This window comes from Haliotis cracherodii, unplaced genomic scaffold (genome assembly GCF_022045235.1).
Source record: "Haliotis cracherodii isolate W230 unplaced genomic scaffold, xgHalCrac1.p SCAF_1, whole genome shotgun sequence".
In the NCBI taxonomy this organism is placed as follows: Eukaryota; Metazoa; Mollusca; class Gastropoda; order Lepetellida; family Haliotidae; genus Haliotis; species Haliotis cracherodii.
The window spans coordinates 83291252-83306918 of NW_027266264.1; the positions used below are offsets into that span (position 1 = coordinate 83291252).

General features: G+C 44.3%; 1 protein-coding gene across 3 annotated transcripts in view; it reads left to right on the forward strand.

Moving 5' to 3' along the window:
- The window catches only part of LOC139448021 (leucine-rich repeat-containing protein 49-like), a 66715-nt gene that overhangs the window by 23765 nt on the left and 27283 nt on the right, over positions 1–15667 (forward strand). For all 3 annotated transcript variants that reach the window (XM_071229628.1, XM_071229555.1, XM_071229702.1), the window contains 5 exons: positions 824–929; positions 2017–2220; positions 3922–3988; positions 5276–5419; positions 6709–6770. In XM_071229628.1, coding sequence (XP_071085729.1) covers positions 824–929; positions 2017–2220; positions 3922–3988; positions 5276–5419; positions 6709–6770 — 583 coding nt within the window. The remainder of the gene's footprint in view (positions 1–823; positions 930–2016; positions 2221–3921; positions 3989–5275; positions 5420–6708; positions 6771–15667) is intronic.

Below are 15667 nucleotides of genomic sequence, written 5' to 3' on the forward strand. Positions count from 1 at the left end.
CAACATGTTTTTGCATTTATGGAGGTATAAACTTAGAAATTGGTGTGCACACTGTGTAAATCTCGTAGCTGTGAGGATTTACACAGTGTGCTCAGTGGTATTTACGTTTATACCTCCATAAATGCAAATATTTGAGTACAGTAAACTACTGTTATAACGAACTCAAAGGGACCTCTAATTTTAATTGTAATAGGCATATGTACAGCATATATACAGCAAATGGCCGTAACCAAAAAATGCAATTTGTTATATATCCTTTAGTTTGTTATAAGCATAAGAGGCGACTAACAGGATCATGTGGTCAGGCTCGCTGACTTGGCTTATGCATGTCATCATATCCCAATTGATCGGTGCTCATGATGTCAATCACTGGATTGTCTGGTCCATACTCAATTATTTACAGCCCGCCATCCTAAGCTGGAATATTGCCGAGTGCGGCGTTAAACAACGAACAAACAAACAAACAAATGTAATAAGCGAATTGTTATAAAAATAGTTTACTGTATTTCTCTTTGTTGTACACATCCCCTGACCGGCACACGTCTCTAGTTCCCCCGACAGTGGTGAGTGACTCTCAGGAGAGAACAGGTCCCCAGTAACATATGTTTATTGTATGAGAGGACTTAATGAAACGGGTGGTAAGGCTTGGTACCTGGGTTGATTGCATATCATCATACCCGACAACAGTGGACATTGCTCATAATATCAATCACTGGTTTGTCAGGTCCAGAATCTAGAATCTTGCTGAGTGCATCATTACAGCACACAGAACCTTCCTCCTTGTGCTCCTCTCTGAATCATTATGTCGCTCTATCACTGACAGGTGACCGGGTCATATTTGCTGAGAGTCCATCAGCGCCCGGCATCCCTGTGGTTTACAGGGCCCCGGAGGAACGGGCATCAAACCCAGACAGACTCAACTTGGACAGGTGAGTTAGGACATGAACCTGACATGAACACATGATGCTCAGGTTACAGGAGATTGTTGGTATAAGGTTGTACCAGTTGAGGAATTAGGTGTACCAGTTGAGGAATTGGGTGTAACAGTTGAGGAATTGGGTGTAACAGTTGAGGAATTAGGTGTACCAGTTGAGGAATTAGGTGTTACAGTTGAGGAATTAGGTGTACCAGTTGAGGAATTAGGTGTTACAGTTGAGGAATTGGTTGTAACAGTTGAGGAATTAGGTGTACCAGTTGAGGAATTGGGTGTTACAGTTGAGGAATTGGGTGTAACAGTTGAGGAATTGGGTGTAACAGTTGAGGAATTAGGTGTAACAGTTGAGGAATCGGTTGTAACAGTTGAGGAATCAGGTGTAACAGTTGAAGAATTGGGTGTACAGTTGAGGAATTGGGTGTAACAGTTGAGGAATCGGTTGTAACAGTTGAGGAATCAGGTGTAACAGTTGAGGAATCGGTTGTAACAGTCGAGGAATCGGTTGTAGCAGTTGAGGAATCGGTTGTAACAGTTGAGGAATCGGTTGTAACAGTTGAGGAAACGGTTGTAACAGTTGAGGAATCGGTTGTAACAGTTGAGGAAACGGTTGTAACAGTTGAGGAATCGGTTGTAACAGTTGAGGAATCGGTTGTAACAGTTGAGGAATCGGTTGTAACAGTTGAGGAAACGGTTGTAACAGTTGAGGAATCGGTTGTAACAGTTGAGGAAACGGTTGTAACAGTTGAGGAATCGGTTGTAACAGTTGAGGAATCGGTTGTAACAGTTGATGGACACTGTAAACATGAGTCTTGGTAGCAGTGGCAAGTATTGTGGCACTTCTACTGTGTAATTAAGTATATATATGTACTAGTATATAAGTATGTATGTATGTGAAATATAGCATTAAGATTGCTTTGGAGTACCGAGGCCCATGCCTGGAGTACATAAGTTAAGAGTGCAAGACTTATCTCCCTTTAACAATGTATGTGTGTCTTGGTTGTATATCTTACCTTCTAAGTTCTATTGTGGAGAATGTATTGGAAGTACAGGAAGGTGATGTATGTTTTCATGCCTACTTCCAGACGGAAACTCACGGTATGTCCGATCCTGGAGGGCGAGGAACAGCTCCGGCTACTCAACTACCAACACAACTTCATCACCAAGATTCAACACCTCAGCTCGCTCAAACGCCTCATTTTTCTAGATCTCTATGACAACCAGATAGAAGAGATAAACGGCCTCGGTGCACTCAAGTCCCTCAGGGTGCTCATGCTGGGGAAGAACAAGTAAGTCCTGTTCACTGAGTCCTTGTAGTTACGTTTTGGATTATGGTAGCATAGAGTGAAATCTTGGTGTTACAACTATTCTTAGCCTACTTTAACGTACAGGAGTTACAATCACATCGCTCTGTGGGACAGGCTCCTGGAGTTATGATCATATTAACTCTTAGATCACTCTGTGGAACAGGGCCCTGGAGTTACGATCATATTAGCACTTAGATCACTCTGTGGAACAGGGCCCTGGAGATACGATCATATTAGCACTACGATCACTCTGTGGAACAGGGCCCTGGAGTTACGATCATATTAGCGCTTAGATCACTCATCTGGAACAGGGCCCTGGAGATACGATCATATTAGCACTTAAATCACTCTGTGGAACAGGGCCCTGGAGTTACGATCATATTAGCGCTTAGATCACTCATCTGGAACAGGGCCCTGGAGATACGATCATATTAGCACTTAAATCACTCTGTGGAACAGGGCCCTGGAGTTATGATCATATTAGCGCTTAGATCACTCATCTGGAACAGGGCCCTGGAGATACGATCATATTAGCACTTAGATCACTCTGTGGAACAGGGCCCTGGAGTTACGATCATATTAGCGCTTAGATCACTCATCTGGAACAGGGCCCTGGAGATACGATCATATTAGCACTTAAATCACTCTGTGGAACAGGGCCCTGGAGTTACGATCATATTAGCACTTAGATCACTCTGTGGAACAGCCTCATGGAGTTATGATCATATTAACACTTAGGTCACACTGTGGAACAGGGCCCTGGAGTTACGATCATTTTAACACTTAGATCACTCTGTGGAACAGGCTCATGGAGTTATGATCATATCAACACTTAGGTCTCACTGTGGAACAGGGCCCTGGAGTTACGATCATATTAGCGCTTAGATCACTCTGTGGAACAGGGCCCTGGAGTTACGATCATATTAGCGCTTAGATCACTCTGAGGAACAGGCTCATGGAGTTATGATCATATTAACACTTAGGTCACACTGTCGAACAGGGCCCTGGAGTTACGATCATATTAGCACTTAGATCACTCTGTGGAACAGCCTCATGGAGTTATGATCATATTAACACTTAGGTCACACTGTGGAACAGGGCGCTGGAGTTACGATCATATTAGCGCTTAGATCGCTCTGTGGAATGGGGCCCTGGAGTGACAATCATATAAGCGCTTAGATCCCTCTGTGGAACAGGCTCCTGACGTTACGATGATATTAGCGCTTAGATCACTCTGTGGAACGGGGCCCTGGAGATACGGTCATATTAGCACTTAGATCACTCTATGGAACGGGGCCCTGGAGATACGGTCATATTAGCGCTTAGATCGCTCTGTGGAACGGGGCCCTGGAGTTACGATCATATTAGCGCTTAGATCGCTCTGTGGAACGGGGCCCTGGAGATACGGTCATATTAGCGCTTAGGTCACACTGTGGAACAGGCTCCTGGCGTTACTATCATATTAGCGCTTAGATCGTTCTGTGGAATGGGGCCCTGGACTAAAACGTTTGGTAATTATAACATGTATGCTAAGTCATCACCATGCCGTCTCATGAGGTGTTACTCAAGCAATGTGTTAATCCTTTATGATGGCTGTGGTATTTGTCTGGGTCAGTGGAATGTGATGTATGTGGAGGACTTGTAGACTGAGATCATGTGATTGATTATCACTTTCATTTGCAGGATTAAGAAAATAGAAAATCTGGATAATTTGGTCAAACTCGATGTCTTGGACTTACATGGCAATCAGGTATGTCCGTCTGTATTGTGTTAATTATGGCTGACTAAGATTGTAGTCTGATGTCAAGTGATGTCCTCTACACAGGCCAAGATAATTCCCTTGTGAGGATGGACTGGCTCTGTGACTTGGTCTGACTCCATGACTTAGTCTGGCTCCGTGACTTGGTCTGACTCTGTGACTTGGTCTGGCTCCGTGACTTGGTCTGGCTCTGTGACTTGGTCTGACTCCGTGACTTGGTCTGACTCTGTGACTTGGTATGGCTCCGTGACTTGGTCTGGCTCTGTGACTTGGTCTGACTCCGTGACTTGGTCTGACTCCGTGACTTGGTCTGGCTCTGTGACTTAGTCTGGCTCTGTGACTTGGTCTGACTCCGTGACTTGGTCTGGCTCCGTGACTTGGTCTGACTCCGTGATTTGGTCTGACTCTGTGACTTGGTCTGGCTCTGTGTCTTGGTCTGGCTCCGTGACTAGGTCTGACTCTGTGACTTGGTCTGGCTCTGTGACTTGGTCTGGCTCTGTGACTTGGTCTGACTCCGTGACTTGGTCTGACTCCGTGACTTAGTCTGACTCCGTGACTTGGTCTGACTCCGTGACTTAGTCTGGCTCCGTGACTTGGTCTGACTCTGTGATTTGGTCTGGCTCCGTGACTTGGTCTGGCTCTGTGACTTGGTCTGGCTCTGTGACTTAGTTTGACTCTGTGACTTGGTCCTTACCATAACACATAGGTAAACCCTTTAAAAGGGAAAATTTCTACAAGTCCTTATGGCACCTTAGCTATTGGGCAGTTTGGCAAGGACTATAGGACAAGTGCTAATTTCTAACGCTGACTAGCTTATCTGGTCCAGAACTTTATTAGTTACAGCCTGCCATGATATTGCTGAATATTTCTCATTGTGGTGTACAGACCCTGATACAAATATATATCAAATACAGCCCATGCAAGTCTATAATGTTTGGCAAGTCTAGATCACTGCAGTACCAGGAATGAAGAGAGTCATTGGGCTCCTTTTTATTATATTTTTATTAAGATAACTGAACAACTGTTTTTTGTTATGTAAGATGTGTTCATTTCAGAGACTAGATGTTAGTCTAATTCAGAATATATTAGATCATATATTGGAGTCAAATAGACCCCATCACTTTCATGTTGTTTGTGCCAGTTTTACTACTTTGCTATTCAAATGATAATATACCTACTAAGTTAAAATAACTAAATTTTCAAAACCGAGTTGATATGCATAACAGGAATGAAATGGTTACATGATCCATACAACATGATATCAATGCCCACCACCAGATCAAGGTCATAGAGAATCTCACCCACCTGGCAGAGTTACGGGTCCTTAACCTGGCCGGCAACCAGATCCGCCATGTTGACAACTTGATGGGGATGGATGCGTTAGCGGAACTCAACTTACGAAGAAACAGGATACTAACTATTGTGAGTTGGAAAATATTTTTACCCTGTTCCACTGTCTGTAGTCCCAGAGATTGTAAACCATGTGCCCTGTTCCACTGTCTGTAGTCCCAGTGATTGTAAACCATGTGCCCTGTTCCACTGTCTGTAGTCCCAGTGATTGTAAACCATGTGCCCTGTTCCACTGTCTGTAGTCCCAGAGATTGTAGACCATGTGTCCTGTTCCACTGTCTGTAGTCCCAGAGATTGTAAACCATGTGCCCTGTTCCACTGTCTGTAGCCCCATTGATTGTAGACCATGTGCCCTGTTCCACTGTCTGTAGTCCCAGTGATTGTAAACCATGTGCCCTGTTCCACTGTCTGTAGTCCCAGAGATTGTAGACCATGTGTCCTGTTCCACTGTCTGTAGTCCCAGAGATTGTAAACCACCTGTCCTGTTCCACTGTCTGTAGTCCCAGAGATTGTAAACCATGTGTCCTGTTCCACTGTCTGTAGTCCCAGAGATTGTAAACCATGTGTCCTGTTCCACTGTCTGTAGTCCCAGAGATTGTAGACCATGTGCCCTGTTCCACTGTCTGTAGTCCCAGAGATTGTAGACCATGTGTCCTGTTCCACTGTCTGTAGTCCCAGAGATTGTAAACCACCTGTCCTGTTCCACTGTCTGTAGTCCCAGAGATTATAAATCATGTGTCCTGTTCCACTGTCTGTAGTCCCAGAGATTGTAAACCATGTGTCCTGTTTCACTGTCTGTAGTCCCAGAGATTGTAAACCATGTGCCCTGTTTCACTGTCTGTAGTCCCAGAGATTGTAAACCATGTGTCCTGTTCCACTGTCTGTAGTCCCAGAGATTGTAAACCATGTGCCCTGTTCCACTGTCTGTAGTCCCAGAGATTGTAGACCATGTGTCCTGTTCCACTATCTGTAGTCCCAGAAATTGTAGACCATGTGTCCTATTGCACTCTCTGTAGTCCCAGAGATTGTAAACCATGTGTCCTGTTCCACTGTCTGTAGTCCCAGAGATTGTAAACCATGTGTCCTGTTCCACTGTCTGTAGTCCCAGAGATTGTAAACCATGTGTCCTGTTCCACTATCTGTAGTCCCAGAGATTGTAAACCATGTGTCCTATTGCACTGTCTGTAGTCCCAGAGATTGTAAACCATGTGTCCTGTTCCACTGTCTGTAGTCCCAGAGATTGTAAACCATGTGTCCTATTGCACTGTCCAATGGCAGGACAGAGCACACAGACTACATTCTCAGGTTGTGACAGAAAGTCAAAGGGTCACTATAACACTCATTGTTTCTCCTCTCCCCAGGTGGATGTAGACACTCTCCCCAACCTGCAAAGACTCTTCCTCAGCTTCAATGATATATGCAGGTAAGGAGCTAGCATTGTAGTGGAAGTGTACAGTGTTACTTTGTGTAGACATTGCCCAGTCAACTCTGGGCACTGCCAACGTCCCACCTATGTCCCAACTCCCAGGAACTGTTGCTGGGTTTGTTAATGGCAAAAATTGTGTGTGAGAGTTTTTATTGAGAATGATTCAGTTTGAAAACAAGCCCAGTTCCCCATATGCTGTGATTCTATCAATGTATTAGACAACCCAGATAGCTTCAGTAGTCTTGTCAAGGCTTCTGCCGATGTTAGTTATATCCAAACTAGTGTTCAACAGCATTGTCAATACTTAAATGAAATAAATTTTGGAATCTCTAGATACAAATATTTTACAACTAGTCTCAAGGACCATCCTTAATTTTGAACACTCAACACTGACCAGGCCTTACCCTGATTGACTGATACCCAGGAATGGTCCAATTACAGTTTTACAAGTAATAATTTTTAGGATGTCATTAATTGCACTGATATTGGAGTGGTGACATGTGGTCCTGTGCACAGCACACAGCACACAGGTCGCAAAACAAGTGGAATTAAGCAATGTCATTCCGTCAGTAGTTGCATGGGAGAGCACATTCAGCTTGACTCCTGAGAGTTTTTAGGGCTTCGGTCCTGCCCCACACTGAAGAACAAGAAGCACATGTGGTGTCTCCTTAGGCAGACTTTGTTTGAAATATACCTCTGTTCACCCAGCAGTAAATATGGGTATCCAGTAGGATGAGATGGTAATGTGACTGTTAACCTTCTAGCACCTGACAAGGCAGCTGGGGTTGTATACTCCCCAGGGAGCTAAGAATGAAAATCGAGTTCACACTAATCCATTGACCAGGGTAAAAATGTTACCACTTTGAGCATGTACTGAGTGTGTGGAGGCTAGTGCTGCTTAAGTTCACACATTATTATTGTGATTATATTATTATTTTAATCACTTGCTATACATGTTTTTAGAAATAGATTTGACTGTGTATCCGTCAAGTATTCAAATGCAGATTTTGTTTGTCAAATACTGTCCAGGGTGAGTGTCAGAACAATGTTTTTGTCACTGTGGCCAGGTCAGGTATGAGTGATCCCACACAACACACACATCCACACTGAGAAGCAGACCTAAAATATAAACATGGTTGCATTCCTCATTTTCTACATACTGCACAATACTCACAAGCAGATTGAGCCTGTAAGCTACAACTATAGTCAAATCTGGACCAGACGATCCAGTGACTGATATTTTGAGGAATGATCCACATCTTCAGTGTACGATGACACACAACCGAGCCTGACGACCCAATGGAGAAGGGGTGAAATTTTGACTAGCCAAACAGTCTATCTACTTTACATTTCAGCAAGCCCTTTGTAATTTTAACTGGCCACAGGCCAATGGGCCAGCAGTTAAATCGATCCCTGGTTGTTGAGGACCAGTTCTTCTAAACCAGAATCCCAACGTGAGCATGCAGGCTAAGACGTCCACACATGTCCACCCATGTTGTCCATGCACTCCTCACAATCACTTTTTTCAGGGGTTGATTTTTTTTGAAACTGTTGCTTGACCAAGGGCAAATTTAACCCCTGATTTATGGAACTTTTCTTTCCAGATTTTCAAATGTATGTGTTTTAATATTGTATTACTGGGGCTTAAAAACATAAAAGAATTGGTTCTCAGGCAGTGGCTTTTGGAAAAATAGTGCATTTTTTTTCTTTCTTCAAACAAACCCGATAGTATGTAACCAAATAAACAGTTGTGTACAATCAACCTGGGAAAGGGCCTTCCTACATAAATGTATTCCTTGATGAGTAAATACTGGAATACAGTATTTGACCATCATATGACTACCAGTGTGTGCATAATACACCACACAATAAGCTTCAATTTTATTTCACAACACAAAGATGTTATGATGAGCACACGACACCAGACGAAGCATATCTGTACTGAGGTACAGAAGTAAGTCCTGTTATTACACTATCTGGTTATGAAAGTGTTCATTGTGTATCGGGACTTACGTTGTAATCCATCATATTCCTTTTATCCGAGATCTCTTTCAATTTTGTTTACATTTTTTTCAGCATAATCATGTATAAACTGGTCGACAAATCACTTCAGCTCACCATGAACTCGCCTTGAAGCAAACATTAGTTGATAGAGATGCAAAGTCTTTGGTTTTCCTGTCACTGTATTGAAATTTCTTTTCAGTTATGATACTTGCCATGACATTAAGTATTTCTAAAACTAAATTACTTCAGGCTCTCCTCCCAAATCAAACTGACAGACAATAACATAACTGAACTACTGTTCAAATCTTTCGGCCATGGGAGCCGTGCCAATTAACACTTGTCAGAGGGTTCACAAAGTATGTGATCTAGACTACCAGTTGTCAGAAGATCTGGGGTAGAATTGGTCTTCAGCAACCCATGCTTGCCGTAAAAGGCGACCATGCTTTGTCGTAAGAGGCAACTAACGGGATAGGGTGGTCAGGCTCGCTGACTTGGTTGATGCATGTCATTGATCCCAATTGCGTGGATCGATGCTCATTGTGTCAATCACTGGATTGTCTGGTCCAGACTTGATTATTTACAGACCGCCGTCATATAGCTGGAATATTGCTGAGTGCGGCGTAAAACAACAAACAAACAAACAAACTTTGTGTGCTGACAATTAGGTGCCTCCCTAAATGGGGTTTAACGTCGCGTCCAAGATTATTGCACTTATATAGCGACGTGCATGCATGTGTATGTGTGAGGCTGCTTGTACTTGTCCGGACTGATGCCGATTTATAGTGCAAGCACACTGAGATACCATGCCGCAGTTAAACATGAATACCCCACTCAGACACAGTATACTGACTCCGAGCCGACCAGTCCTTGTTTTAGCCCCTTAATGCCGAGCGCCAGACAGGGTAACAACAAGTACCATCTTTTAACGTCTTTTGGTATGACGCGGCTGGGGATCGAACCCCGGACCTTCCGCTCTCTGGGTGGACGCTCTACCATTAGACCATGGAGTCGGTCGAATTATGAGGAACAGAATGTTTCGGAGTGTATACTTACTTCTTCATCAGGTGAATGAAGACTAAATATCGCAGACTAAATATCACATTGACAAATATATGACGTTTGTCAAACAAAAGATTTTTTCTTCGCAGTGGTGTTCTCTTGTCAATTGAACAGTTTGATGAAATAATAAAGATTTCATTTTAGAAATAATTAAACGCTCTTGCCACAGATATCCTTCAGTAATTTTTATTCCAAGCTGAAAATGAGGCATGGGTGGCCCAGTGGACTGAGGCACTGCAAGTTGATATGTGAAGTTTAAACCCTGACCCATGCAGGATTGGCTGGTCATGGGTTCGAGTCCCTGATTTGTCTGGTGATGGACCTCAGTCTGCCAGCACTATACCCAACCTGTGGATGCTTGTAAGCTTTAAGTGTCACTACATTCAGTGACTTCCTCAACGTTTAGCTGACATGCTGTGGTATGACTGACATTGTGACCCACACACTCTGTGCAGGGGAATAAGTCTTCAATTGACACAGAGCTCCAGATAACCTTTTGAGCAGTTGAGTTTTTACTCTAAGGTTTCTATTTTAATTGGGCTATTACATTTCTCATTTGGTAACCAATATTTTTTCACTCATCTATTCTTCCCCTCTATTTTTTCCCAAAATCAGTGAACATTTTAAGATTTAGAAAAAATGAAATAATGTTTTAGATGTATATAACTGTTCTTAATAGGCTTGACTCGGAAAGTAAATTAGCTCGTAATTGTGTTTCGGAAATTAGCTCCTTTGTACGGACAAAGCTTCATTGGGTAATTACGCAAGCAGTTTTTATACATTTGAGTTTTTCATTTAGTGTATGTGTTTTGGTACGCAAGTTAATTGAAAGTAATTGGGTTTTGAATAATTTTGGGGGGTATTTCATGCAAATGCTCTGCTTATCTGTAGCTCTGATTGACACATTATTTTGTACAAGTGAGCAGACAGACACCTCAGTGAATGGACAGATTTACAGTAGGACATGTTTGATAAAGGAAGCTTACTGACCCATGAGGCCATTTATTGAACAAAGAGATATCCCTTTCACCACTAGAAGTGCAACACCGCATTGTCAGGTCATGCTGCTTTGTAGTGGGTTAATATTGAACTCATTCCTCAATGTGTCGGAATCCAAGCCCTCCATAAGCCCACACAATGAGACCCCCACAGTTACTGTCTGGTGCAGACAGCTTGTCTTGCTTGTTGGAAGGAGTCGTCTGTGAACTTACTGCAGGAACAGGATTGTTATGATGGAGACATCTCTGACCCATTAGGTGAGTGTTTTAGTGCTCAAACTGTAAGAAAATAAGTGATGTTGGCATTTGTGTGGGCTTTGCCATAAAGGTGTTTCCTTATCCATGAATATCTCATCACATGAAACTGAAATGGTAAAACACTTGAGAAGACTGGATGTTGGTTGGTTGGTTTGTTGTTTAACGCCGCACTCAGCAATGTTCCAGCTATATGACGGCGGTCTGTAAATAATAGAGTCTGGACCAGACGATCCAGTGATTGACACCATGAGCATCGATCCACGCAATTGGGATCGATGACATGTATCAACCAAGTCAGCGAGCTTGACCACCCAATCCCGTTGGTCGCCTTTTACGACTAGCATAGTCGCCTTTTATGGCAAGTATGGGTTGCTGAAGACCTATTCTACCCTGGAATCTTCACGGGTCTGAGAAGACTGGATGTTACCCCTGATTCCAGGTTAGAAATGGGCCTCAGCTGGAACAGTGTTGGTCATTGTGGAGACAGTCACATGGAGAGTGATCAAGAACAAGGCACAGCTATTGCTGGACAGACAAGGGGGGAGATGGTTGTCAGTACTGTGATCTTTGACAACTTCCTCATTATCACAATATAGTAAACTACGGTTATAACGAACTATATAAAACATATATAACAATATAAAATTAGTGGTCCCTTTGAGTTTGTTATATCCTTAGTACGTTATAAGCATTTCGACTGGCAGACATCTTGGAACAAGTCATGTGACCTCACCATGTGACTCGATAAATAACAAACGTGTTCACTGTACATGTACCATGTTTAGTCGTCATACATAACATAAGTAACAGGTTTCATTGACACACAGACACAAGAGTCACATGCCTTCATTCAGGAGAGGGGGCACGGGTGGCCCAGTCGTCTAAGGCGCCGCAATTCGCTGTGCAGAGTTGCGTACCTTGGGCACGCCAGAAAACTATGATTGTGGGTTCGAATCCAAGTTCACCCTGATTATGTTTCTAGGTTTGTCAGCACCGTACCCGTGCTCGTGGGTTTCACCGAAGTGGTAAACGTCTGACACCTGCATCACTTGGGGCTTTCCTCCCACATAGAGCTGACATGCTGTGATATAACTGGAGTACTGTTAAAAGCGGCGTTAAACCCATCTCACTCACTCACTCATTCAGGAGATGTGTGAGTTTGGTTTGAACATTCATTGAAAGATAGAGATGTTTGAGTGTTGTCATCAATGGCATCAAATACTCTTGATGATATACCAGGGTGACTCTGAAAGAACCGACAAATGGCTTCTTGTTGCGTAGCTGTTTCAGATGGTGTGAGAGGTTCAGATTCCCTTGCTGTTCAGTCTCGAGTTCATCATCAGAGTCGAGAAGGCTGTGTTTTCAGTGTGTTTCACATTGTTGATGATGTCGTCTTCTGTGGGTTACTGTACGTAAACACCTGACTTTGAGACAGGGAGATTAATGAGCAGAGCTGACTCTGTGGTGGGTGGACCACAATGGCTTCACTGTTTCAGGAATTACCCTAATACTGAAACTGTTACTGCTCCTGGACATGCTGGTCACTTTGTTCTTTGAAACTGATAGAAGAGTTATAAAATATACCTTTCGTTGGTGCAAAATGTTTACAGCCTGTACCTACTTGGGGCCTTTGACAAATACAAATGTGAGACCTTTCTTCAAAAATGTGTATGTCTATTGTGTAGGACTGGTGTGGGTTAGCTTCATTCAAAATATACAACATGTTTATTTGTTAAACTTCATGAAAAGCTGTTTGGGTGGCATCATTTAAGAAATATTATGTTTTTGGTTTTTCTGCTGTAGCCTTGATCCTATTTTTGTCAATATTTAAGAGTCACCTTACCAATTATTCTGGGATTGTTCTGAAAAAAAAATTGTTGCAGAAAATACAGGAAAAAACACCTTGGGTGTCCTGAAACAAAGGTGTTTGTATTGGTAGCAGTGACAGAGAACTGGACCCAGGCCTCTGTGTGACAATGCTTAATCCACTAGCTATCCCACCACCCCTTAGTATCAAGACTACAAGAAGGGTCTAACATATATTTTGTATTATGGATATGAAACATGTTGAGGCCATGTTGTTGCATGGTATGATAAATCAAAGCTATCTACTGTAGCTAGGACAGAGACCCTGTCAGTATTACTGAACTTGAAGTCAATGGGTATTTCCTCATGAAGGGTTGATTTGGCATGTTCATGATTTAAATCCATTCACTGATCCCTAAGTTGACATTGTACTGTGTGATTAATGACCCACACCTATTGGCAGTGTAAATGTATTGACTGTTTGATATCATTTCCTCAGGGCATGTTATGCATGTACAGATAGTATTTATTACTAATATAACAGGTATCAATAATACATGCAAGGAGGCCGGTGGGGTAGCCTAGTGGTTAAAGCATTTACTCGTCACGATGAAGACCAGGGTTGGATTCCCCACATGGGCACAATGTGTGAAGCCAATTTCTGGTGCCCCCCACTGTAATATCACTCACTCACTCACTCACTACATGCAAGGAAGGTTTGTTCTGTTGTTACTTTTTCTTTAACTTAGCAGACTAACTCATAACCTGATAACAGAACATTAAAGGGGCTGTGTAGAACTGCATTGTAGGTAGGTGGCCCAAGGGAGCTGTGTAGAGCTGCATTGTAAGTAGGTGGCCCCAGGGAGCAGTGTAGAGCTGCATTGTAAGTAGGTGGCCCCAGGGAGCAGTGTAGAGCTACATTGTAAGTAGGTGGCCCCAGGGAGCAGTGTAGAGCTGCATTGAAAGTAGGTGGCTCCAGGGAGCAGTGTAGAGCTGCATTGTAAGTAGGTGGCCCCAGGGAGCAGTGTAGAGCTGCATTGTAAGTAGGTGGCCCTTGGGAGCAGTGTAGAGCTGCATTGTAAGTAGGTGGCCCCAGGGAGCAGTGTAGAGCTACATTGTAAGTAGGTGGCCCCAGGGAGCAGTGTAGAGCTGCATTGAAAGTAGGTGGCTCCAGGGAGCAGTGTAGACCTGCATTGTAAGTAGGTGGCCCCAGGGAGCAGTGTAGAGCTGCATTGTAGGTAGGTGGCTCCAGGGAGCAGTGTAGACCTGCATTGTAAGTAGGTGCCTCCAGGGAGCTGTGTAGAGCTGTATTGTAAGAAGGTGGCCCCAGGGAGCAGCGTAGAGCTGCATTGTAAGTAGGTGGCCCCAGGGAGCAGTGTAGAGCTGCATTGTAAGTAGGTGGCCCCAGGGAGCAGTGTAGAGCTGTATTGTAAGTAGGTGGCCCCATGGAGCAGTGTAGAGCTGCATTGTAAGTAGGTGGTCCAAGGGAGCAGTGTAGAGCTGTATTGTAAGTAGGTGGCCCCATGGAGCAGTGTAGAGCTGCATTGTAAGTAGGTGGCTCCTGCGGCTGTGTAGAGCTGCATTGTAAGTAGGTGGTCCCAGGGAGCAGTGTAGAGCTGCATTGTAAGTAGGTGGCTCCAGGGAGCAGTGTAGAGCTGCATTGTAAGTAGGTGGCCCCAGGGAGCAGTGTAGAGCTGTATTGTAAGTAGGTGGCCCCATGGAGCTGTGTAGAGCTGCATTGTAAGTAGGTGGTCCCAGGGAGCAGTGTAGAGCTGCATTGTAAGAAGGTGGCCCTTGGGAGCAGTGTAGACCTGCATTGTAAGTAGGTGGCCCCAGGGAGCAGTGTAGACCTGCATTGTAAGTAGGTGGCCCTTGGGAGCAGTGTAGACCTGCATTGTAAGTAGGTGGCCCCAGGGAGCAGTGTAGAGCTGCATTGTAAGTAGGTGGTCCAAGGGAGCAGTGTAGACCTGCATTGTAAGTAGGTGGCCCTTGGGAGCAGTGTAGACCTGCATTGTAAGTAGGTGGCCCCAGGGAGCAGTGTAGACCTGCATTGTAAGTAGGTGGCCCTTGGGAGCAGTGTAGACCTGCATTGTAAGTAGGTGGCCCCATGGAGCTGTGTAGAGCTGCATTGTAAGTAGGTGGTCCAAGGGAGCAGTGTAGAGCTACATTGTAAGTAGGTGGCCCCAGGGAGCAGTGTAGAGCTGCATTGAAAGTAGGTGGCTCCAGGGAGCAGTGTAGACCTGCATTGTAAGTAGGTGGCCCCAGGGAGCAGTGTAGAGCTGCATTGTAGGTAGGTGGCTCCAGGGAGCAGTGTAGACCTGCATTGTAAGTAGGTGCCTCCAGGGAGCTGTGTAGAGCTGTATTGTAAGAAGGTGGCCCCAGGGAGCAGCGTAGAGCTGCATTGTAAGTAGGTGGCCCCAGGGAGCAGTGTAGAGCTGCATTGTAAGTAGGTGGCCCCAGGGAGCAGTGTAGAGCTGTATTGTAAGTAGGTGGCCCCATGGAGCAGTGTAGAGCTGCATTGTAAGTAGGTGGTCCAAGGGAGCAGTGTAGAGCTGTATTGTAAGTAGGTGGCCCCATGGAGCAGTGTAGAGCTGCATTGTAAGTAGGTGGCTCCTGTGGCTGTGTAGAGCTGCATTGTAAGTAGGTGGTCCCAGGGAGCAGTGTAGAGCTGCATTGTAAGTAGGTGGCTCCAGGGAGCAGTGTAGAGCTGCATTGTAAGTAGGTGGCCCCAGGGAGCAGTGTAGAGCTGTATTGTAAGTAGGTGGCCCC